This window comes from Hyperolius riggenbachi, chromosome 1, assembly GCF_040937935.1.
Source record: "Hyperolius riggenbachi isolate aHypRig1 chromosome 1, aHypRig1.pri, whole genome shotgun sequence".
Classification (NCBI taxonomy): domain Eukaryota; kingdom Metazoa; phylum Chordata; class Amphibia; order Anura; family Hyperoliidae; genus Hyperolius; species Hyperolius riggenbachi.
Window position 1 is genome coordinate 387,964,867 of NC_090646.1, and position 23,359 is coordinate 387,988,225.

At 47.3% G+C, this 23,359-nt stretch overlaps 1 protein-coding gene across 1 annotated transcript in view; it reads left to right on the forward strand.

Annotated features, from left to right (window-relative positions):
* The first annotated feature begins 15,630 nt into the window (after positions 1–15,630).
* TMEM38B (transmembrane protein 38B) overlaps positions 15,631–23,359 on the forward strand; it is a 76,892-nt gene continuing 69,163 nt past the window's right edge. The window contains 1 exon segment of the mRNA XM_068234441.1: positions 15,631–15,875. Coding sequence (XP_068090542.1) covers positions 15,767–15,875 — 109 coding nt within the window. The 5' untranslated portion in view covers positions 15,631–15,766.

The following is a 23,359-nucleotide window of genomic DNA, read 5'->3' on the forward strand; positions in this document are numbered from 1 at the left end:
TTCACTCATCACTGGTGCCTGGCCTTTAGCAGGACAAAGAAAAGTGTAAATGGCAGCTTTGCAGATACAGAGTTGGAAAGGAATAGAACAAGTATGTAAGAATAATGACTTATCCTTCTAAAATGGTTTGGAACTTAAGCATGGGATGTACTGAACAGGATTAATAGAAAAAGAACAAAAACAAAAACAAAGCCAGCAGCTTTGGGATTTAATAGGATCAGCAAGAGAACCTGCAAACGATGAGGAAAAAAAAAGCTAAATTTCATTACAACTTTCATTAATGTCTGCGCTCCAACAGAGGATACTAATGAAGACGAAGTGGAAGTGTCTTACAGCAAACTGTAGAAGGTATGCATTAAAGTTGCAAAACATGATTCACTGTTAATCCTTAGTGATTTTAACTACTCTGGCGGTCTGATTCTTTCCTGGATTTTAGGGTTTAAAAAGTGGTGCAATTTTTTTGCAGGCTTTCAGACCCTAAAACCAGAAAAAAAATCATGCTGTTAGAGAGCCTGCAGCAGCCCCTGCACTTACTCACCTCCCTGGGATCCATAGCTGCAGTTCTTCTCCATCCTCCTCCGGGTGGCACTGTAACCCTGTAGTGAGATCGCCATCTGTAAGCATGATGACAAACGGTGATCTCAATCGAGGGATACAGAGACTCTGAGGACAGGAAGGAGAATGGCTGCCAGTGTTTGGATTCCGGGGAGGTGTGTTAACTTGACTTGTGATAACCGCCAAGGAGGTTAAAAGGAACCTAAGATGGGGCCACACCTCTGGCCTGATCGCTCCCACGCCGTCCTCTTGTGACTCCCCGTTTACCCACAATTGGCCCCAGAAAGTCCTCAAGTCTAGGCCGCTCGCACTCCCGTTCCATTCACATCGCCGGGAGCGTTCTGCGCCTACGACGGGTGCGAGACAGGGAAGCGTGCCTGGCCCCAGCTGGAGGATTTTCCGGGGCATGTTACAAGCGAACAGCCAAAAGAGGATGGTGGCATGGGAGCGATCAGGCCGAAGGGGCTGGAGGAAGCCCAAGGATTTTTTTTTTTTATGTTGTTTTGGCCCCATCTCAGGTACACTTTAAATAGACAAAGATCTGGCAGGAAAAAAAGGCAGACGTGGAGAAAGAAGCTGCACTTTATCTTAATCCCAAAGGTTTTTTATAAGTAACACATGCTTCCAATATAAAAAGATTCACCTACAATCATGGACAGTACCAGTGAGAAATATGTGCAAGCAAATCAACCATGTATTTGCGTTATGGAAATGGGCATCATCTGTATAACAAGTCAAGAAAGAAATAAAATATATATAAAAACATTTTCAGGAAGCTTTCTTCATGAAACAAACGCACTGTATGGTACCTAGAAAATAGGTTTTTACAAAGTTGTCTGCTGCCACTTAGTGGACAATTAAATGTAGTACAACGCAATAATACGCAGACATGACAGAACATGAAGTATTCTGAAAATACAAATGGATTACAAAATTATTATGAGTTGTACCACGTTTAGATAAATGGGTAAACTAACCTTAAAAAACTCAGCATTTTATTTGGGGCAAGTAAGCTGAAAGTAGTGGGCAGCCTTTGAATGAAAAATGTTTGGACTTAATGGCAATGTGCTTAGTAAAAGTATCAAATTAGTGTACATTATGGCATTGCTGCTAAATACATTTAAGAATCTATAAAGTCAGCATGGGTCTATTGTAGGTCCTGTTTTGGCTGTGCTGACCACAGGTAGTCAGGAAAGGTCATAGTAGAAAAGTGACTGACTGCTGCTTACTCCTCTGGTTTCTGGTGCGGTGTGCAAATACAAGAGGGTACCAGACAGAAAAGCCACAAACCATATGTAAGAAGTTCACACTCCTTTCTTGGATATAAATCAAGTCCTTTTATTGCAGATCAGTAATAGCATAGCACAAATCATGACATCAGAAGATTTTCTGCTGCTGCGATATTGTGCTATGCTATTATGGATTTGCAATAAAAGGACTTCATTTTATATCCAAGAAAGAAGTGTGGACTTCTTACATAGAGTCAAGAAATGCCTGGATGGCAAACATAATGTTGGACAATGACCTCCTGCAACCAAGTCAAAGGTGTAGGAGTGAGACTCCCTTTCTTTACTTCATCTACTGATACTCATGCTGTGAAGTCGGAGTGGGAGCAACTTTTCGGTACCTGGAGTCGAAGTCTGGAAAAAATGCACAGACTCCGACTCCTAATTTAACTGTAATTAAATGAGAAAATATGATAAATGTTCTCTATCTCAGATATAGTCATCAGAAATAACTTGTATATACAATATTAGCAGTGCTATGTCCACAAAAATGAAATAAACCAATCAAAAAACAAGTTACTTGAGCTGCTGCAATAAAGCAGTCACCTTATTTTTAAAGTCAGATACATATCTGATTCAACACAGTAACCAAGCAGCTCGGGGTGACCCAAAACCACAAGGAAATTATAGGGGACTAATAGAGACCGAAAAACCCTCCTACTAAAAAGCAAATACTAAGTGTGGTTTGCCTTCTTAAAACAGAAAAAAATTGTGATATGTCAGCTTTAAATGAACATCTGTGGTTACCCACAATGCATCGCTTCTGAATATGCAAATTATCACTTTATGCTCTTGAAGCCAAGCTTACATCCAGAACTACTGGTGTATAGCAATTCTATAGCTTTACATTTTACATATATTTCTTGTGGGGATTGGGGTCTCCACTGCTGCATGCATGCTTTGAAAAAAAAAAGTGCATTATTAAAAGTTGATTTGTGCTGCTCACCCCTTGAAATTTAATTATAATTTTCCCCCTGTGAGCCTGCATAACCACGCCCACCTCTAGCACAGTTAAGCATATAAATGAGTGGATTGCACATGTTCAGAGAGTTCATTTGGTAGCTAGTGGAAGGTGAGGTGTTTTTAACTTCCTTTTCTCCCATTTAGTTGACTCTTGGGTTTTTGGATTAGTTCCCACTAGACTGCTGATAAAAACTAGCATTGTATGATTAGAGTAGGACTCACCAGATCGGGGACACTTTGGCGCAGTTGGTGAGCTTAAGCGCGTTAAAGCGTAACCAAGAGCCCCTGTCACTGTTTTCCTATTGTGTGCTGCAGCCCCTCTGTATGTTATATATATATTTCTTGTGGGGATTGGGGTCTCCACTGCTGCATGCATGCTTTGCAAAAAAAATTGCATTAAAAGTTGGTTTGTGCTGCTCACCCCTTGATATTTGATTATAATTTTCCCCCTGTGAGCCTGCATAACCACGCCCACCTCTAGCACAGTTAAGCATATAAATGAGTGGATTGCACATGTTAAGAGAGTTCATTTGGTAGCTAGTGGAAGGTGAGGTGTTTTTAATTTCCTTTTCTCCCATTTAATTGACTCTTGGGTTTTTGGATTAGTTCCCACTGCTGATAAAAACTACCATTGTATGGTTAGAGTAGGACTCACCAGATTGGGGACACGTTGGTGAGCTTAAGCGCGTTAAAGCGTAACCAAGAGCCCCTGTCACTGTTTTCCTGTTGTGTGCTGCAGCCCCTCTGTATGTTATTTAAATTTTACAGAGCCACACCAACCCCACATGCAGACTGCCTGTTTCGGACTTTTGGTCCTCCTCGGTGCATGGCAGGGATTGATATGGCTCTATGGGATAAGGCTTGGATACACCAGAGGTTCTGGATGTAAGCCTGGCTTCAGGGGTATAGAGATAATTTGCATATTCAATAGTGGTGCATTGTGTGTTCACTTAAAACTGAATTATCGCAAATTCCTTCTGTTTTAAAAAGGCCAACCACACTAAGCATTGCTTTTTAGGTGGAGGGTTTTTTGGTCTCTTTTAGTCCCCTATACTTTCCTTGTGATTTTGGGTCACCCCGAGCGGCTTGGGTACTCTGTTGTACTGGTCCAAGCACTATCCCATAGAGTCTTATCAATCCCTGCAATGCACTGAGAAGGACCAAAACCAACCCAGGTGGTTATGAAACAATTGTATGTGATTTTTATTTATTTATTTATTTTTTTACGAAAAGGTTATTTTGTCTTTATACAATCTTTATACAAGGTCCTGCACTTTGCTGTGGAGCAGTGCATTGATAGCAACTGCATTAATATACGGTACCTGCTGAACATGGCATTTATGGCGCATGCGTCCTATACGTCAATCTGAAACCCATGGCCGGTTGCTCTCTTCAGGTTGGTTGCGAGTGAGTTAATGCATGATAACATTTGTTAGACAAGAAGAATAGCAACGGTGCTGTACAAATAAGCAGCCTGGGGGAAGTGAGGAATGTGAACATTAACAAGAGAGGATGCAGTGTTACTACTTACACTTTGCAATCACCGCTAAAAGTATCATCACAGACCTCCCACAGGATTGTACGCACTCCGGATATCTCTTCCATTGTTAGCGATGATGCTCCTAGTAGTGTGTGGAGCACAGTACAGGCTACTTTCACTTGTAGTGCAGATCACAGTGGGCCTACTTGCTGCAAGGCTTAAGAGAGTGGAGAGGAAAGTGATAAGTCCTGCCACCATAGATATCGGAGCCACTCGCACTACAGATGCGAGTGGCTTATCATGATTGGCTGCATTTTGAAGAGAAGCTTCATGATTGACTTAAAGGGACTCCGAGCTCACGAAAAAAAGAAAAGTTGTACTCACCAGGGGCTTTCTCCAGCCCAGTGCTGGTCGGGAGGTCCCACGCCGGCGTCCTGGCTCCTCTCCTTCTCCCCGCTCCGGTATAGCTGACAGGCCGCAGCCCGGGCGACCCTCGGTGGAGTGTCGGGCTGCAGCTTCCGCGTATGACACGGATTACGTCACACGCCGGCCGCCTCGCGTCATCACGGCGGCCGGCGTGAAAGTACTGCGCATGCGCGATTAAAGCGCGCATGCGCAGTACTTTCACGCCGGCCGCCGTGATGACGCGAGGCGGCCGGCGTGTGACGTAATCCGCGTCATACGCGGAAGCTGCAGCCCGACACTCCACCGAGTGTCGCCCGGGCTGCGGCCTGTCAGCTATACCGGAGCGGGGAGAAGGAGAGGAGCCAGGACGCCGGCGTGGGACCTCCCGACCAGCACTGGGCTGGAGAAAGCCCCTGGTGAGTACAACTTTTCTTTTTTTCGTGAGCTCGGAGTCCCTTTAAGTGTAAGCAGAAAGTTTTGCAGGACACATGCTGAAAGTCCCGTCTGCAAAGTGTATCAGTATCGACACCACTCACAGGAAGCGAGTGGTTGCACACAGAGGTATAGGAGCCATACACAGGAAGCGAGTGGCTGCCTCTATTCAGTGACAGCTGCAATTCTTAAGAAGCCCTGGATACTCTACCAGCACAGTGTTCTCCCCAGAATCTTTTTCAGCTGGGTGGCAGGAAAATTTAGCTTGATAGAGGTGCGTAGCACCAGATGACGGTGAGGCTATAGCCGCAATCAGGGCCGTTTCTTAGGCAGTGCGAGCAGGGCAACCGCCCTGGGCGCAGACTAGCAAGTAGAAGAAGGGGGGTCGCAGGCAGAAGGATATAACCGGGGAGCTGGTGATGCGTGGTGCAGCTAAATGGAAAAAGATTACCAGCGCGATCACCTTCCCTGACTCCTCCTGGGCTGCCTGCGTCAGACGTCAAATCATCATCACGTCCCCACCGCGTGATGACACCTGATGTCCTGTAGTGGTACTGCAGGCTGTCAGTGTGCGGCGCCCATGGAGGAATCTGCTTTCCTGGCTCTCTTCGCCTGTGTGTTTACCTGGTTTCTGCTTCCTCCTGGATGAGAGGCTGGTCACTAGTAAGTAGGCAGATCTACTTGGTGACCTGTGGCTGTGTGACTGTCCCTAAAGAGTAAAGGTTTGTGAGTCCACGGGGTTGTGGGGGAATGGGGCACAATTTTTACACCCTCACCCTGGGTGCAATTTAGCCTAGAATCTGCCCTGGCTGCAATACTATGGTCTGCACCCGAGGTAAAGATAATTTGGGGTTCTGGCGATCAAGGAGGAATAGTACCAACGCCACCCCGTGATTCAGCAGTCTGAGTCGTCATTTGACTCGCTCTGTGCCCAATTCACTGTGCGGCATACTAATATGTACGCATGGGACAGGGAAATGTAGGGCTGGCTCTTCCATAACAGAGAACACACACACACACACACACACACACCAAGGCGCTGAGCAAAATTAGCTGGGTGGAGCGCCTGGCTGATAAGGCTTGGGGAAAACAGTGCAGCAATTTGTCCAGCCTAGATATGCAGCACTTAAAGAGAACCAGAGACGAAGCACCTTCATGTATTTTATTACATTTATCAGTGGGAACATGACAGTAAACACCTACCCTGCTTTTAGTTTAAATCTTCTCTGCTTAATCTGTCTATAATCAGCTGTGATAAGAATCCCTGACTAATGCTTCATACACACTTGAGATAAAAGTCTTTGGAAAATGCAAGATCACAGACCAATTTTACCCCCTTCCATGTAGCATGAGAGCCATACCTACACAGTCTATTCTATGGAGCTGCACTCCCCATCAGATAAAATCTTTGCAAGATGCTGCACACAAAGATGCCCGTACACATTCAAAAGATCATTATCTGCAAAAGATCTGTTCCTGCAAAAAATCCATTCCTGCAAAATGCATTCATAATCTATGATATCTGCAGATCATCATACACACTTGGTTTAACAGACTTCATCTGCATATCTGGCAATCATCTGCAGATCTGAAGATCCATCCTGGTGGATCTGATCTGCAGATGATCTGCAGATGATTGTCTGTTAAACCAAGTGTGTATGAGGATCTGCAGATCTCATAGACTATGAATGCATTTTGCAGGAATGGATCTTTTGCAGGAACAGATCTTTTGCAGATAATGATCTTTTGAGTGTGTACGGGCATCTTTGTGTGCAGCATCTGGCAAAGATTTTTATCCGATGGGGAGTGCAGCTCCATAGAATAGACTGTGTAGGTATGGCTCTCATACTACATGGAAGGGGGTAAAATTGGTCTGTGATCTTGCATTTTCCAAAGACTTTTATCTCAAGTGTGTATGAAGCATAAGTCAGTCGAGGTTTGACCTGGAATCATTATAGCTGAGTCACTCTTTTGTGGAGTCTTTTCAAGCCCAAGCCTTCCCCCTCCTGGATCAGATTTCCTGCTTTACATACTGAGAGCTGTGATGACATAGGAGGGGCTGCTGCTGCAGGAAAAATCTCTGCAACAGACAAGTGTGGCTGTGTGATCTGTGTGCTCTGTCTGTGCAGCCAGTCATCATTATCTACTGTATGCAGTTTCATTACTATGAGAGACACTTCCTACAGGCAGCCACACAGCATACCAGAATATGAAGTTGAAAGCACACAGATGAAATGCTGCAGTAGCAGCCCTGCTTGTCTATAGTTTCATAGAGGCTAGACAGCACATCCAGAACACCTCATAACCTGGAAGCAGAAGGGATATGAGCCGGCGGCCATATTGGATATTTCCTGGAGCAATAATTGATAAAAAGCACTCAAAAAGGCTCACCAGAGTGGCAAAATTATCGGGTAGAGCATTTATTCTTTACAAGCTATCAACTGATATGTTTATTTTGTGTGAATCGTTCATCTCTGGTTCCCTTTAAGTATACTTAACCTTGTAGTCCACCAAATGTGCAAGTGCTTCAACTGTACCTCCAATGGCTGGGCCATTTCCAAGACAATTTCTGATATAATATACCGTATTTTTCGAACTATAAGACGCTCCTGACCATAAGATGCACATAGGTTTAGAGGGCAAAAGCCAGGGGAAAAAATATATACTAACCCTGGTGCATCCATGGTGACAGGGCATCTTGTGGATTATGCCCCCTTTGTACCTCATGCCCTTGTATCTCTTGTGTCTCCCTGTGTCCTCCTCTGTCCCTCGTGTCCCCCATGTGTCCTCCTCTATGCCCCTTTGTGTTCCCCTCTACGTCCCTTTGTGTCCTCCTCTGCATGGGCACAGTACAGAGAGTACCCGACATTGCAACCGGTTGGAGGTTCATATTGGCAGACATTCACAAGTCAGGAACTCCCTGCATTTGGACTATAAGACGCAGTGACTTTTTCCCCCACTTTTGGGGGAGAAAAAGTGAGTCTTATAGTCCAAAAAATACAGTATATATAGTTTAACGAGATTATACTATATGATTTGCAAGGACATTAGCAAGCTGTGGTGGCTGGCTGATGTTTCGTTCATTAGCGAATTGCAAACAGGAGATTGCGAAACTCAGCCGGTCACTATTAACAAGAATGGTGCTTGCACATGAGCCTGTGTGACTCTGCTTGTGCACTGTACTACACTAAGATCACAAGCACAGGAGCAGTAGCAGACATCATAAACTGCTGGATGGCTGGAAGGTAACTGGCACCATTTTTAGAGTAATTTTTAAAACATGAACCTTTGCATTTACAAACAAACTGGCAACAGTGGAGCAGCAAAAATATAAGGTAAAGGACACATATTTATAAACTGCTTCCGGACATTGATAACTGAAGTCCACACCCTGTTTAGTACCTGTTATCCCTGCCAGGGTGTAGATTTCAATTACTGCACCACACTTCCGCCGATTGCAGTGCTCGCTCGCCCGCCCCTGCAGCCCACTCACTCTGCTGTCGATACGGCAGCAGAGCTCCGTGAGCCGGTCAGCAGATGATTTCGTTGGCTCCTGACCCCGTGATCACTGTAAGCCAATCACAGTGGCGCAAACGGCGTGAGCGATGAGTTCGTGCGGCGCGATGTCAGTGAGCCTCGTTTTTTTTTACCAGAAAGTCTCTGGTCCTTAAGGAGTTAGCGACTGCTGGTACATAAGTGGTTAAAGAATACCAGATGAGAAATAACCTAGAGAAATGGGGGGAGTGTATGATGTCATGCATATGACGTAGTGACATCACGCATGCCCAGCCACGGGCGCTCGCTGAAGGACGTGTGCAGCCCTGGCAGCGCCTGCACAGTGGTGCCGAATCCGGCGTCTCGGAAGAGGCTGGCGGAGGGGCATTTAGGTAGACTGGGGGGGCAGAGAGAACGGGGGAGGGGTAGGCATCCGGACAGGTGACAGTATTTGCCTGCTCTTCTCCCCCCCCCCCCCCTTTCAGGGGGATATTTTTATTTTTTAGGCATCCTCTCAGTTAAGATTTCCTTTAAAAACGCTTTTTTTTTCTTCTCGCTTTAAAAACTGCTAATTGCACCCATAAATCATGACAAGACACAAACATAGAAAATAAAGAAAATTGTGATTGCACCAAAGTTTTCACTGGCCTAAGGCCTTGTTCACAGTGGTGTATTGGGATGTAACGGCATTTTGTAATGCTGTGTACTGCACTGCAATGTACCATCTATGTGACATTCCCAGTGCAGCGGCAGCGTTGCAGTATAACAGATTGCGGTATGGTATCTGTATACATTTTTAGTGCACAGTGGATTATTGCCATTCCACTGGAAAAGATATGGAGTCTGGGAGGCAAGGAATATGTTAATGCAGTGCCTTCGATGTAAACCAGTCCTAATTGCAATGCACAGCACTGGAACTGCATACTGCACACCACCTCTCTAGTGCTGAAAGGACAACTGAAGTGAGAGGAATACACGATGCAGATTGCTTGGCTGCCCTGCTGATCTTACATGCACCAGTAGTGTCTGAATTACACACCTGAAGCAAGCATACAGCAAATCCAGCCAGACTGCACTCACAGAACCTAATCTGCTTGCTTATTTAGAGTCTATAGCTAAAAGCATTAGAGGCAGAGGATCAGCAAGACAGCCAGGCTGTCTGCCAGTGGGGTAGCAATAAGGGATGCAGAGTTTGCGACCGCACTGGGGCCCCTGGACCAGAGGGGCCCACTAGAGGACCTCCTTCATCCATCTTGTTAGCTTTTCATTGGTGCTATGCTGGTAATGATTACCTCTATATGTGCATAGTGGTAATCCTTAAAGGGGTTCTGTGGCATGCGTAAAATAACATAAACTGACACTTACCTGGGGCTTCGATTGCCCTCCTGCAGCTGTAATGGCCCGCGCCATCGTCCTACGATCCTCCATTCCCCGCCACCGGTCCCGGTTTAATATTTGTCTAAATAGACGAATAATGCTCGCTCCTGAGCGCGTCATTGGGAGCTTGCTGCGCAGGTGCAGTACAAAGTTTTCTTGTACTGCGTCTGCGCAGTAAGCTGCACGGGGGAGCGAGCACATGCGCGGCGGTGCAGGACATTACAGCTGCAGGGGGGCAATAGAAGCCCCAGGTAAGTGCCAGTTTTTGTTATTTTACGCATGCCACAGAACCCCTTTAACAAACTGTTTCCTTTCTCTAAATGCACCTCTCTGACACTGCAGCTGTCCTTGATAGGTTTTGGGGCTTCATATCAATACAATTCTTGGGGTCCCATGCAGTGTTGCCAACCTTTCACGTTATTTTTTACTGACAAATACCTAAAAATTTACTGACAAAAGATTTTTTTTTACTGACAAAACACCCTGCGCCGCGTGAAGCGCGTCGCGCCGAAAAATGGGCGTGGCCACGCAACAGAATGTGGGCGTGGTCGTGGGTGGGGCCAAATATACATTATTTTAATATTGCTGTGAAAGGTCTGCCAGGGAAGTTTGAGCTCTGCCATAGTGTTTCCCCCCCTTCCCCCAAAATACATGTAATCTTACAGCATTTCACCAAAAATCCACGTAATCTTGCAGAGGTTCTTCCAAAATACATTTAATCTGACAGCAGTGGTTCCCCAAAAATAGGTAGCCCCAGGTCTATAGGTGTCCCCAGAATAGGTGGCCAGGGGTATAGATGTCCCCAGAACAGGTAGCCAGGGGTATATGTGCCCAGTATATGTAGGCAGGGGTACAGGGCCGGTTCTAGACTGGCACATATGAGGGGGCAGTCAAATCGGTAGGGGGCAACATGTTCGAGGAAATTTGCGGCGACTAAAGTGGGCATGGCAAGTAAATGCACATAATGAGAGACAGCGTTTCACCAGTAAATGCACATAAGAGACAGCCTTTCACCAGTAAATGCACGTAATGACAGACAGCTTTTCACCAGTAAATGCACATAAGAGACCGCCTTTCACCAGTAAATGCATGTAATGACAGACAGCTTTTCACCAGTAAATGCACATAAGAGACCGCCTTTCACCAGTGAATGCACGTAATGAGAGACAGCTTTTCACCAGTAAATGCACGTAATGAGAGACAGCTTTTCACCAGTAAATGCACGTAATGATAGACAGCTTTTCACCAGTAAATGCACGTAATGAGAGCTAGCTTTTCCCCAGTAAATGAACATAAAAGACAGCTTTTCACCAGTAAATGCACATAATAAGAGACAGCTTTGCACCAGTAAATGCACATAATAAGAGACAGCTTTGCACCAGTAAATGCACATAATAAGAGACAGCATTTCACCAGTAAATGCACATAATAAGAGACAGCTTTTCACCAGTAAATGCACATAAGAGACAGCTTTTCACCAGTAAATGCACATAAGAGACAGCTTTTCACCAGTAAATGCACATAATGGCAAACAGCCAGTGTCCTCAGTATATGTAGCCAGCAGATATATGTGCCCAGTATATGTAGCCAGAGGTATATGTCCCCAGTATATGTAGGCAGGGTTATATGTGCCCAGTAGATGTAGCCAGGGGGTATATGTGCCCAGTAGATGTATCCAGGGTTATATGTGCCCAGTAGATGTAGCCAGGGGTATATGTGCCCAGTAGATGTAGCCAGGATTATATGTGCCCAGTAGATGTAGCCAGGGTTATATGTGCCCAGTAGATGTAGCCAGGGTTATATGTGCCCAGTAGATGTAGCCAGGGTTATATGTGCCCAGTAGATGTAGCCAGATGTATATGTGCCCAGTAGATGAAGCCAGATGTATATGTCCCCAGTAGATGTAGCCAGATGTATATGTCCCCAGTAGATGTAGCCAGGGTTATATGTGCCCAGTAGATGTAGCCAGGGTTATATGTGCCTAGTAGATGTAGCCAGATGTATATGTGCCCAGTAGATGTAGCCAGAGGTATATGTGCCCAGTAGATGTAGCCAGAGGTATATGTGCCCAGTAGATGTAGCCAGGATTATATGTGCCCAGTAGATGTAGCCAGGGTTATATGTGCCCAGTAAATGTAGCCAGAGGTATATGTGTCCATGGGTAGCCAGGGTTATATGTGCCCAGTACATGTAGCCAGGGTTATATGTGCCCAGTAGATGTAGCCAGGGTTATATGTGCCCAGTCGATGTAGCCAGGGTTATATGTGCCCAGTAGATGTAGCCAGGGTTATATGTGCCCAGTAGATGTAGCCAGGGTTATATGTGCCCAGTAGATGTAGCCAGATGTATATGTGCCCAGTAGATGTAGCCAGATGTATATGTCCCCAGTAGATGTAGCCAGATGTATATGTCCCCAGTAGATGTAGCCAGGGTTATATGTGCCCAGTAGATGTAGCCAGGGTTATATGTGCCTAGTAGATGTAGCCAGATGTATATGTGCCCAGTAGATGTAGCCAGAGGTATATGTGCCCAGTAGATGTAGCCAGAGGTATATGTGCTCAGTAGATGTAGCCAGAGGTATATGTGCCCAGTAGATGTAGCCAGAGGTATATGTGCCCAGTAGATGTAGCCAGGATTATATGTGCCCAGTAGATGTAGCCAGGGTTATATGTGCCCAGTAAATGTAGCCAGAGGTATATGTGTCCATGGGTAGCCAGGGTTATATGTGCCCAGTAGATGTAGCCAGGGTTATATGTGCCCAGTAGATGTAGCCAGGGTTATATGTGCCCAGTAGATGTAGCCAGGGTTATATGTGCCCAGTAGATGTAGCCAGATGTATATGTGCCTAGTAGATGTAGCCAGGGTTATATGTCCCTAGTAGATGTAGCCAGGGTTATATGTGCCCAGTAGATGTAGCCAGGGTTATATGTGCCCAGTAGATGTAGCCAGGGTTATATGTGCCTAGTAGATGTAGCCAGATGTATATGTGCCCAGTAGATGTAGCCAGAGGTATATGTGCCCAGTAGATGTAGCCAGAGGTATATGTGCCCAGTAGATGTAGCCAGAGGTATATGTCCCCAGTAGATGTAGCCAGGATTATATGTGCCCAGTAGATGTAGCCAGGGTTATATGTGCCCAGTAAATGTAGCCAGAGGTATATGTGTCCATGGGTAGCCAGGGTTATATGTCCCTAGTAGATGTAGCCAGGGTTATATGTGCCCAGTAGATGTAGCCAGGGTTATATGTGCCCAGTAGATGTAGCCAGAGGTATATGTGCCCAGTAGATGTAGCCAGAGGTATATGTGCCCAGTAGATGTAGCCAGAGGTATATGTGCTCAGTAGATGTAGCCAGAGGTATATGTGCCCAGTAGATGTAGCCAGAGGTATATGTGCCCAGTAGATGTAGCCAGGATTATATGTGCCCAGTAGATGTAGCCAGGGTTATATGTGCCCAGTAAATGTAGCCAGAGGTATATGTGTCCATGGGTAGCCAGGGTTATATGTGCCCAGTAGATGTAGCCAGGGTTATATGTGCCCAGTAGATGTAGCCAGGGTTATATGTGCCCAGTAGATGTAGCCAGATGTATATGTGCCTAGTAGATGTAGCCAGGGTTATATGTCCCTAGTAGATGTAGCCAGGGTTATATGTGCCCAGTAGATGTAGCCAGGGTTATATGTGCCCAGTAGATGTAGCCAGGGTTATATGTGCCTAGTAGATGTAGCCAGATGTATATGTGCCCAGTAGATGTAGCCAGAGGTATATGTGCCCAGTAGATGTAGCCAGAGGTATATGTGCCCAGTAGATGTAGCCAGAGGTATATGTCCCCAGTAGATGTAGCCAGGATTATATGTGCCCAGTAGATGTAGCCAGGGTTATATGTGCCCAGTAAATGTAGCCAGAGGTATATGTGTCCATGGGTAGCCAGGGTTATATGTCCCTAGTAGATGTAGCCAGGGTTATATGTGCCCAGTAGATGTAGCCAGGGTTATATGTGCCCAGTAGATGTAGCCAGAGGTATATGTGCCCAGTAGATGTAGCCAGATGTATATGTGCCCAGTAGATGTAGCCAGATGTAAATGTGCCCAGTAGATGTAGCCAGATGTATATGTGCCCAGTAGATGTAGCCAGATGTATATGTGCCCAGTAGATGTAGCCAGATGTATATGTGCCCAGTAGATGTAGCCAGATGTAAATGTGCCCAGTAGATGTAGCCAGAGGTATATGTGCCCAGTAGATGTAGCCAGAGGTATATGTGCCCAGTAGATGTAGCCAGATGTATATGTGCCCAGTAGATGTAGCCAGATGTATATGTGCCCAGTAAATGTAGCCAGAGGTATATATGTGCCCAGTAGATGTAGCCAGATGTATATGTGCCCAGTAGATGTAGCCAGATGTATATGTGCCCAGTAGATGTAGCCAGAGGTATATGTGCCCATTAGATGTAGCCAGATGTATATGTGCCCAGTAGATGTAGCCAGAGGTATATATGTGCCCAGTAGATGTAGCCAGAGGTATATATGTGCCCAGTAGATGTAGCCAGATGTATATGTGCCCAGTAGATGTAGCCAGAGGTATATATGTCCCCAGTAGATGTAGCCAGTGGCAGTGGCAGCCGGCAGCGAGCAGAACTTACCTGCGTCTTCTCTCGTCGCCGGCGCGGGATGATCTGCCGCTACTCTGGTCTGGTCCAGACCAAAGCAGCAGAACTTCCGGCGCAGGAGCAAGACGGAAGGTAAGTCCCACCCGCTGCCAAGCGCCACTGCCAGTCAGTCGGAGGGGGACAGTCAGCGAGTGAGGGAGAGCAGTAAGGTGAGAGAAGGGGGGGGGGGAGATTGCCCCCCTTCTCCACCGCTGCCCACAGCTCTTCCTCCACTGCGCTGCTGTCCTGCAACAGAGCGGGCGGCCGATTGGCCGCCCTTTTACGGACGCTGCTGAATTCCTTACGGAATTCACGGGCAGCTTAATTTGTATACAAATTTACGGGCTGCCCGTAAATTTACGGGCGGTTGGCAACACTGGTCCCGTGTAAAACTTGCACTGGAGCCCCAAGCTGCTTAGTTATGCCGCAGCAGTCTGCATTGTTTCAAAGGAAATAAGTATGACAGCCTCTATATCCTTCTCACTTCAATAGTCCTACAGGCAAGCACTGCATTTTAAGAATACAACTGTATTACAAACTAATAAAAACAATGAAATGGGCAGCTCTGTGTGCAAAATCCAACATCCTGCAAACAAGCAAAAAATATTTCAACCTTCTTTAACCTGCCCTTCAGAAACAGAGCAGCAAAGCAGTATTGCCATAATTGGTAGTGTACACTTCTCTCAGCAGAGTTCTTAGGATTCATAGAAAGAGGTGTGAGAGTGGAGCACAAAATAATCTCCACAATTTCTAGCAACAGAAATGCCTAGATTAGAAGGCAGAAATGTAGCACAACCCGTAATACTGAGAGCCCTAGCTTTGCTAATCTCCTAGCTTTGCTATCTCCCAGACTCCCACACAGAAGCGTGCAGCTCACACACACCTCACAACATTCCATCCCAGCAAATCACGGCTCACCTTTCACTCTGAGCTGTGAGGCGCGCTATGTCACTTGCCCTGTGATTGGTCGATGCAGCTGTCAGTCAGTGGGCAGAGGGGGAGGGACTGCTGTAGCCGGGAAGTGAAGCTGACAGAAAATCTTTGGAAGAGTGTCGGAACTGGACGGGTGAGGGAGGAGGAGGCAGAGCTGTCACCAGAGCAAGTGCATAATACTCCCGCAGCCTGCTGCCACCATGGAGCTGATATCTGACATCTCTCAGCAGTTCTCCAGCCTCTCTATGTTCCCATTCTTCGATGGCGCGCATTACTTGACGTCTGTCCTGTCAGCGAGGGAGCAGGCAGGTAGGTGACAGCCAAACTACTGGGGCTTGGTGAGTGGCAACTTCTCAGCAACCTGTGCTTTGTGCTGGTATTATGATTATTAGATACATTAAAACCAGTGCTTCTTTCCTGATCAGCTCTTCCACTTCTATTGTAGTTTTGGTAGCATCTGCCTTGGTAAATCTGGAGTAATTATGCACAACGTTTTAAATTTACAAAAGTTTTGGCACGCAATGAATCAAATTTAAAAGTAACCTGAGACCAAAGAGGTCTCAGGTTTTATACTTACTTCGGGCTTCCTCCAGCCCTCTTGAGGCCGCTTGGTCCCTTGGCGTCCCCTCGGCCGCTCCTGTCTCCTGCTGGATGGCCCTGTACTGTGACTAAGTCGATGCGCATGCGCAGCCTGGCTGCGTGCATTCCCCTGTTGCGCTCCCTCTTTGGACTCAGGTACACTTGTCTATTTGGGTGACAATCTCCTATCCAGAACCGGGACAAGGTCCTCCAGCACCCAAGGCTGAGACACCAAAGTGCGCCCCTCCATCCCTCCCACCCCAGCCGTCACACACTGATTGCTATTAGATTAAGAGGTGTCCCAAGGCCCCCAACACCTTAATCTCTAGTTATCTGGCTTGCAGTCACTGCCATGTATCCCTTTTTCTTATTGTTCTCTGCTTCAAACACAATAGGGGAATGATAGATGAGTGAGTTGTGCACCCCCTCCTACACTGCGCCCTGAGGTTGGAGCCTCTCTTACCTCTGCCTCAGCCCGGAGCAGTGCTTTTTGGCGCTGCTAGCTTTGGGCACAGCCAGCTCCACCATAGACTATAATGGGAATCAGTCTATAGCGGCGTTCAGTGAGTAGCGTCGGCGCTGTCAGAAGACGGAGCCGAGGTTGCTTAAAAATCACAATAATTCGGCCTCCAGCAATAGCTGGAAGCCAAATTATTTCATTTCCCTACCATCCATGGCGGCCTGGAAGGGGAATAGTAATTAACACGGCCCGAACTTGTGCAGAAGCAGGATCAGCCATATACCGGCTGTATCCTGCGCCCAAGTCTACCGGTGCCGATTTCAAATATACTCCCTCGGCCTGGCCTCTTACACTGCGCACTGAGGCTGGAGCCTCTCTGCCTCGGCCCGGCCCTGCTTCTATCTATGTTGGTACATATCCCTAAAGATCAATGGTCTCCTCCTTCCTTTTATTTTTTTTTATTTTTTCAGTGATCTGATTTCTCTCTTGAAACATTCCATTGTGGTGTAATTGTTCTGAAAGCGCACTGCAACAGTCTTGCCTGAAAGTTCGCACCACACATTACCACTGTGGTGAGACCATACAGTGAGGCATACATTACAATGAAAGTATGCCTCACTTCCGGGTTAAACGAGCACAATTCACTGCAACCCACCGTGCCACACTGCGATTAATGTGATAGCCTCATAGGACTATCACTGCTTCTGCGGCGCAGTGCACAAAAAAATGCTGCAGGCAGTGCATTGTGAAGTTGTCAGTTGTAACGCACGGATCTAAACTGGCCCATAAGGAAACGTGGAAAATTCCTTTACATGCACTGAACATCAGAGGGTAACTGATTCAACGTAAATCAGCTCCGATTCTTTGTTCTTTCTCCCACTCTTCTGGAACAGAGTAACCTGCTGCCGAGGTGGGTTTGTCAAATCATATTAGGACACAGAGGCATGTTCTATATAGAATGATCTGCCTCTGTGTCCCTCCATTGTGCCTCCATTCCCCCCGGGTTCTGCTGTCCCCCATTAAACAAAGCACCTGGCTAGTGACACACAGATTGTCGCTATCCTGCTATTTACCTCAGCCTGTCACTCACCGCCACTCCCCCGCCCCCTGTATTACATGGCTCCCCCATGGGAAGGGACACAGGCAGGGGAGCCCTGTAATAAGCTCCCCTGCCCACCCGAGGTGGGTTCTAAGAATTCTAATTGCACACAGAGGCTGGGTCTGCATATAATGCCCAGCCTCTGTTGCTATACAGTTCCCCAAAACCACCCCCCAGGTCCCTCCCTGGCTCTGCTTGCCCCCATAAATCAAATGCCGTGCTAGCGACATCGCTAGCCGGCTGTTTACCTCTGTACTGTCAGTCTCTCTGCTCCCCCGTCTCCTCTGTCGCCGCTCCCCGCCTGCGTCCTTTCCCTCCCCGCTGATTGGAGGGAAGGGATGCAGGCGGGGAGCGGCGACATTGAGGAGGCGGGGGAGCAGCGAGAATGACAACAGCGGTAAACAGCCGGCTATCGACATGCTGCATGTCGCTAGCACGGCGTTTGATTTATGGGGGCAAGCAGAGCGCAGGGAGGGGCCTGGGGGGGGGGGGGCTGTATAATAGAGGCTGGGCATTATATGCAGACCCAGCCTCCGTGTGCAATTAGGATTCTTAAAACCCACCTCGGGTTCTCTTTAAGATTGCTTTAAACAGTAGTCAAGCAGAGCATGCTTGGAAAGGAAGAGAAAAAAACACAAAGGCATTGGAAGCCCAATATGGTGTGGTATGTCCGCACAAGTATTTGGTTGATAGTAATAAAAAATACTCACAAGGCAGGGTTGCTAGATAAACGACTGAATTCACATAAAGGGAAGCACTGTCCTCTCTCAGCTATTATGAGATGTCAGGTCAGTCGCTGCTCCAAAAAACAAAAACCAGAAAGAATACAGTAGCCGGTGTCCCTTTTTAAATAAGGGATAAATGGGGAACAAAAGATAGGAGGCGCCCAGTAGGCGTGTATCAAAAAAGGGCGCCTGGAAAAAAGGGCGCGGGGTATAGCCGAAGCTGTACGTTTTTTTTTTTTTTTTAATGCAAAACCATATTTTTCGTTTAAGAGGTTGTAAACGAAAATTTTGTGCGAAATAGGTTAAATAAACGGAAATGAAATGGCAAAATACCGTCTATAACAACAAACGAATTCTGAAAAAAACATCAAATTGCGTCTATAACAAAAACGATATTTACACTTGTATTAAGCATAGCAATGCAATGGTAGGTTTTACAGATATTTTACTGTAAGTATACCTAACTGTAGGCTCACACAGAGCTCTCCCTATCCCTAACCCCTAGACCCCCTCTTTGTTTAAATATACATAATTTAATAAATTGTATATATTACATATATTATGCTGTAACTATACTTAACCTTACTCTCACACAGAACCCTCCCTGTACCTATCCTAACCACTAGACTCCCCTGGTGGTGCCTAAACCTAAGACCTCCCCTGGTGGTGCCTCACCCTAAGACCCCCCCCCCCCTGGTGGTGCTCAACCCTAAGACCCCCCCCCCCCCCTGGTGGTGCCTAACCCTAAGACCCCCCCCCCCCCCCTGGTGGTGCCTAACCCTAAGACCCCCCCCCCCCCCCCTGGTAGTGCCTAACCCTAAGACCCCCCCCCCCCCACCTGGTGGTGCCTAACCCTAAGACCCCCCCCCCCCCCCCCCCCGGTGGTGCCTAACCCTAAGACCCCCCCCTGGTGGTGCCTAACCCCCCCCCCCCCCTGTTGGTGCCTAACCCCCCCTGGTGGTGCCTAACCCTAAGAACCCCCCTGGTGGTGCCTAACCCTAAGAACCCCCCTGGTGGTGCCTAACCCTAAGAACCCCCCTGGTGGTGCCTAACCCTAAGAACCCCCCTGGTGGTGCCTAACTCTAAGACCCCCCCCCCCCTGGTGGTGCCTAACTCTAAGACCCCCCCCCTGGTGGTGCTAACCCTAAGACCCCCCCTAGTGGTGCCTAACCCTAACTACACCCTGGTTGCGTATATTATACTGAACCTATGCCTAACCCTCCCTGTACCTATCCCTAACCCCTAGACCCCCAGGTAATGCCTAAACCTAACCATCCCCACCGCACAAACACTTTAAACACATATAAACAATGATATATTTAACCTCCCTGGCGGTATGATAAATGCGGCTGCGCGGCCGCGGGAGGTTTTTTTCAAATTATTATTATTATTTTTTTTAGCATGTAGCTAGCCTAGCGCTAGCTACATGCTTCCCCCTCCCTGTGGCGTCCCCCCCCCCCGGTACCTACCGATCGGCGCCGCTTGCCCATAAGGAAATCCCGTTCTGAACGGGATTTCCTTGAGGGCTTCCCCCGTCACCATGGCAACGAACGCGAGTGACGTCATCGACGTTGCCGACGTCGTGACGTCACAGGGAATCCCGATACACTAGGGCTGCACGATTTTAGGAAAAATTGAAATACGTTTTTTTGTTTGTTTGTTTGTTTTTCTCAATTGCGATTTCGATTTTCTTCACGATTTTCTTCAAATCGAGCTTTAGCACTAAATTTACAATGCCCCCAGTATAGTTTAGCCAGGTAAGCGGCTCCAGTATAGTTGCCCCAGTATAAGATCCTGCTATAAATAAAGCACATTTTGGTGACAATTGAGGCAGACTGTGTACGAGAAAACTTGTTAATCTGGCACAGAGCTTCTAGCAGGGTAATAGTTAAAGTGCAGAGTATCATAAATAACAGTGCGAGAAGGCTGAGGAATGTGAGAAGGGCAATGAGGGGTAGGAGTGGGTGATCTATTACCTGCAGACCATCACCCGCAACATCGAGACAAAACACCAGCGCTGCGGCATTAAGGAAGTGTAGGGAGAGGGACAGAAAACCATCACTGCTTCTATAAGTGTGCAGAAAGGAGGACATCTGTGTATGGAGCACAGAAGTGGGGCTCAGAGGTGCCAGGACAGGAAAGAGTTCGGAGCCCCTCCTTCTAATAGTCTAACCTTACAGCGCTGCCTTTCCTCCTGGCTAGCTCTCGTCACTTTCAGCAGCTGCTGTTAACGCGCTGGCTCTGCCTCTTTCCCTCACGGCAGTTCCTGGGGCCAGCTGATATAATCATGCATCACTGCGCCCCCCATGTTGTTGGAAGGGGGAGGCGTGGCAGAAGCTAGGACTAGCAGTGAATATTTATGAGTGTTAATAAGCCGGGCAGCGAGGGGCGAGTCCCAGGTCCAGAGCAGCACACAGCACCACCAATCACTCTGGACCACCCTCTGTACAGCTCCGCCTACCGCCTCCGTCATACCATCTCTATCTAGCTATTGGTGGCGCTGTGTGCTGCTCTGGACTGGACTCGCCCTCCCCCTGCTGCCCGGCTCATAACAATCAAATATTCACTGCTAGTCACGGCTTCTGCCAATCAGTGGCTCCCAAAACCGAAGCTACTGACGATCCTGAAATCGGCTGCACGTGAATCGCGGTTTCGGTTTAAAACCGCAAAACCGTGCAGCCCTACGATCCACCGCATAGAGCAGCCTGGCCGCGATTGGCCAGGCTGCGCAAGGGGTATGCGGGGGGGGGGGGGGCCTGTTTCCGGCGGCGGGTAGCGGCGCATCGGCGGTGGGCGGCGGCAATCAGACCAAACGCGCAGCTAGCAAAGTGCTAGCTGCGTTGTTTGAAAAAAAATTATGTAAATCGGCCCAGCAGGGCCTGAGCGACACCCTCCGGCGGCTTACCCCGTGTCACACACGGGGTTACCGCCAAGGAGGTTAATCCTTAAAGGAGTTATCTGTGCTATCAAAAGAAAATAAAGGCTACTTACCGGGAGCTTCCTCCAGCCCCAAGCTCCCAGGACCTCCCTCGCCGCACCTCTGCGCCCAGCCGTTCGCCGGAGCTCCGTCCCGGTCCCCGGCGATGACGTCAGAGCGACCTCCAGGTCGCTCTGTACTGCACCTGCGCGAGCGGCGCAGTCAATCACCGCCACGTGGGCCGGAGCGGACTGCGCAGGGACCGGGACGGAGCTCCGGCGAACAGCTGGGCGCAGAGGTCCTGGGAGCTTGGGGCTGGAGGAAGCTCCCGGTAAGTAGCCTTTATTTTCTTTTGAAAGCCCGGATAACTCCTTTAAAATACTTCTCTACAAATAACATGAATAAAATAATTTATATATTTGTAATAGAATAAATAGCCTTAAAATAACGTATACATTAATATTATAAATAGAGAAAAGTATATATAAATATATACAATACAATAGATAGCCTTACAATCATGTACGCCGTAGAAAACTAAAAATAACAGTAATATTAAAAGCGATATTTTAGTAACTATAATCAACACATTATAAGAGTAAAAACAAAGTTTATACCAAAAGCGTTGTATTTCTAATACAATAAGGTTGAAAACGGTATTTAAGCATTATACATATGAAAACAAATTTTTAAATGATCAAAGAAGTGTAAACGAAAATGTAGTTGTTGTTTTTTCGTTTTTAAATTTCGCTTACAAAAGTATAAGTATAAGACAAACTCAAAATGAACTTGTAAACGATATTTGTTATAAACCTTATTTTGTAAACGAAAACTTTTGTTAACACGATCCCTGTAACCGCTATTTCTCGGGCGCCCTTTTTTCCTGCCGGGCGCCGAATAGCCGATATTTCCCAGGACGTCTTTCAGGACAGCACCCCCTCTTGAGACTTGTCTCTCCTCCCCACAACTGGACAGGAAGCTAAAAGATAAAACATTTGCATAGCAGATATGCGGCAGCATAAATACCCCCCAGCTCACCTAGAGCCCTCAGTTGATTTTTCTGTCCTGGACGGAACGCATGGAGATCCTCTGCAAGTGGCATCATTGTCAGGCGGCAGGGGCAGCGTTGTTACTAGCTGCAGTTGGAGCTGGTCAGGGGAGCCGGTGTGCAGCTCGGGCAGCGTGGAGGAGGCTTCTCCCAACTTGGCAGCATCTATATACGTGCATGGGCGCGCAAAAGAAGTTCCGGCTATATACCGGAAGTGCGTCACGCGTGGCCGGAAGTAGGAAGCGTCATTTGCAGGGGCAATTCGGCGCACCTGGATCGATCCTAGGCAATCAGGTAAATTACCCAACACTATTTAAATGTGTAGCAGTACATGTTCCCACTTTCTGGCAACATGGAGGACGCTGCAGGCCCTGCTCCGCTGCAATCTGCCGAGTCTGGCGCTGAACCCTCTCTGGTAAGCGGCACAGAGGTGCTCTAATACCATGGGTTTGTGTATGTATGTATGTGTATATATATATATATATATATATATATATATATATATATATATATATATATATATATATATATATATATATATATATATATATATATATATACACACACACACACACGATTGGTTCGCACGATGGCCAGGGGCCCCAGACCTCTCTCACTGGCCGGGGCCCCAAGGCCAATGCGCGATACCTGGAGGGGAGTGCAGGTGGGCCTGGACCTCTCACACCCAGGCTCTGGACCTCTCACATCCAGAAAACCCACCAACACTGCCTCCATACTGAATGCTAAATTCGACACACACAAGCAATAGAACACAGCAATACATGCATCCAGCTACATTTAAGTCGTCAGCAGGTGCTCGTCAGCCAATCAGGATGCACTGTCATACACCCTTTACCTGCCATACCACATCTAGCAGCCATTAGCATTCAGGTGGGAGGCTTCAGTTGGACGCAAATCGCAAGATTGCGTCGCTAGCAGGACCGCCCCGTGCAGGCATTCCTCCC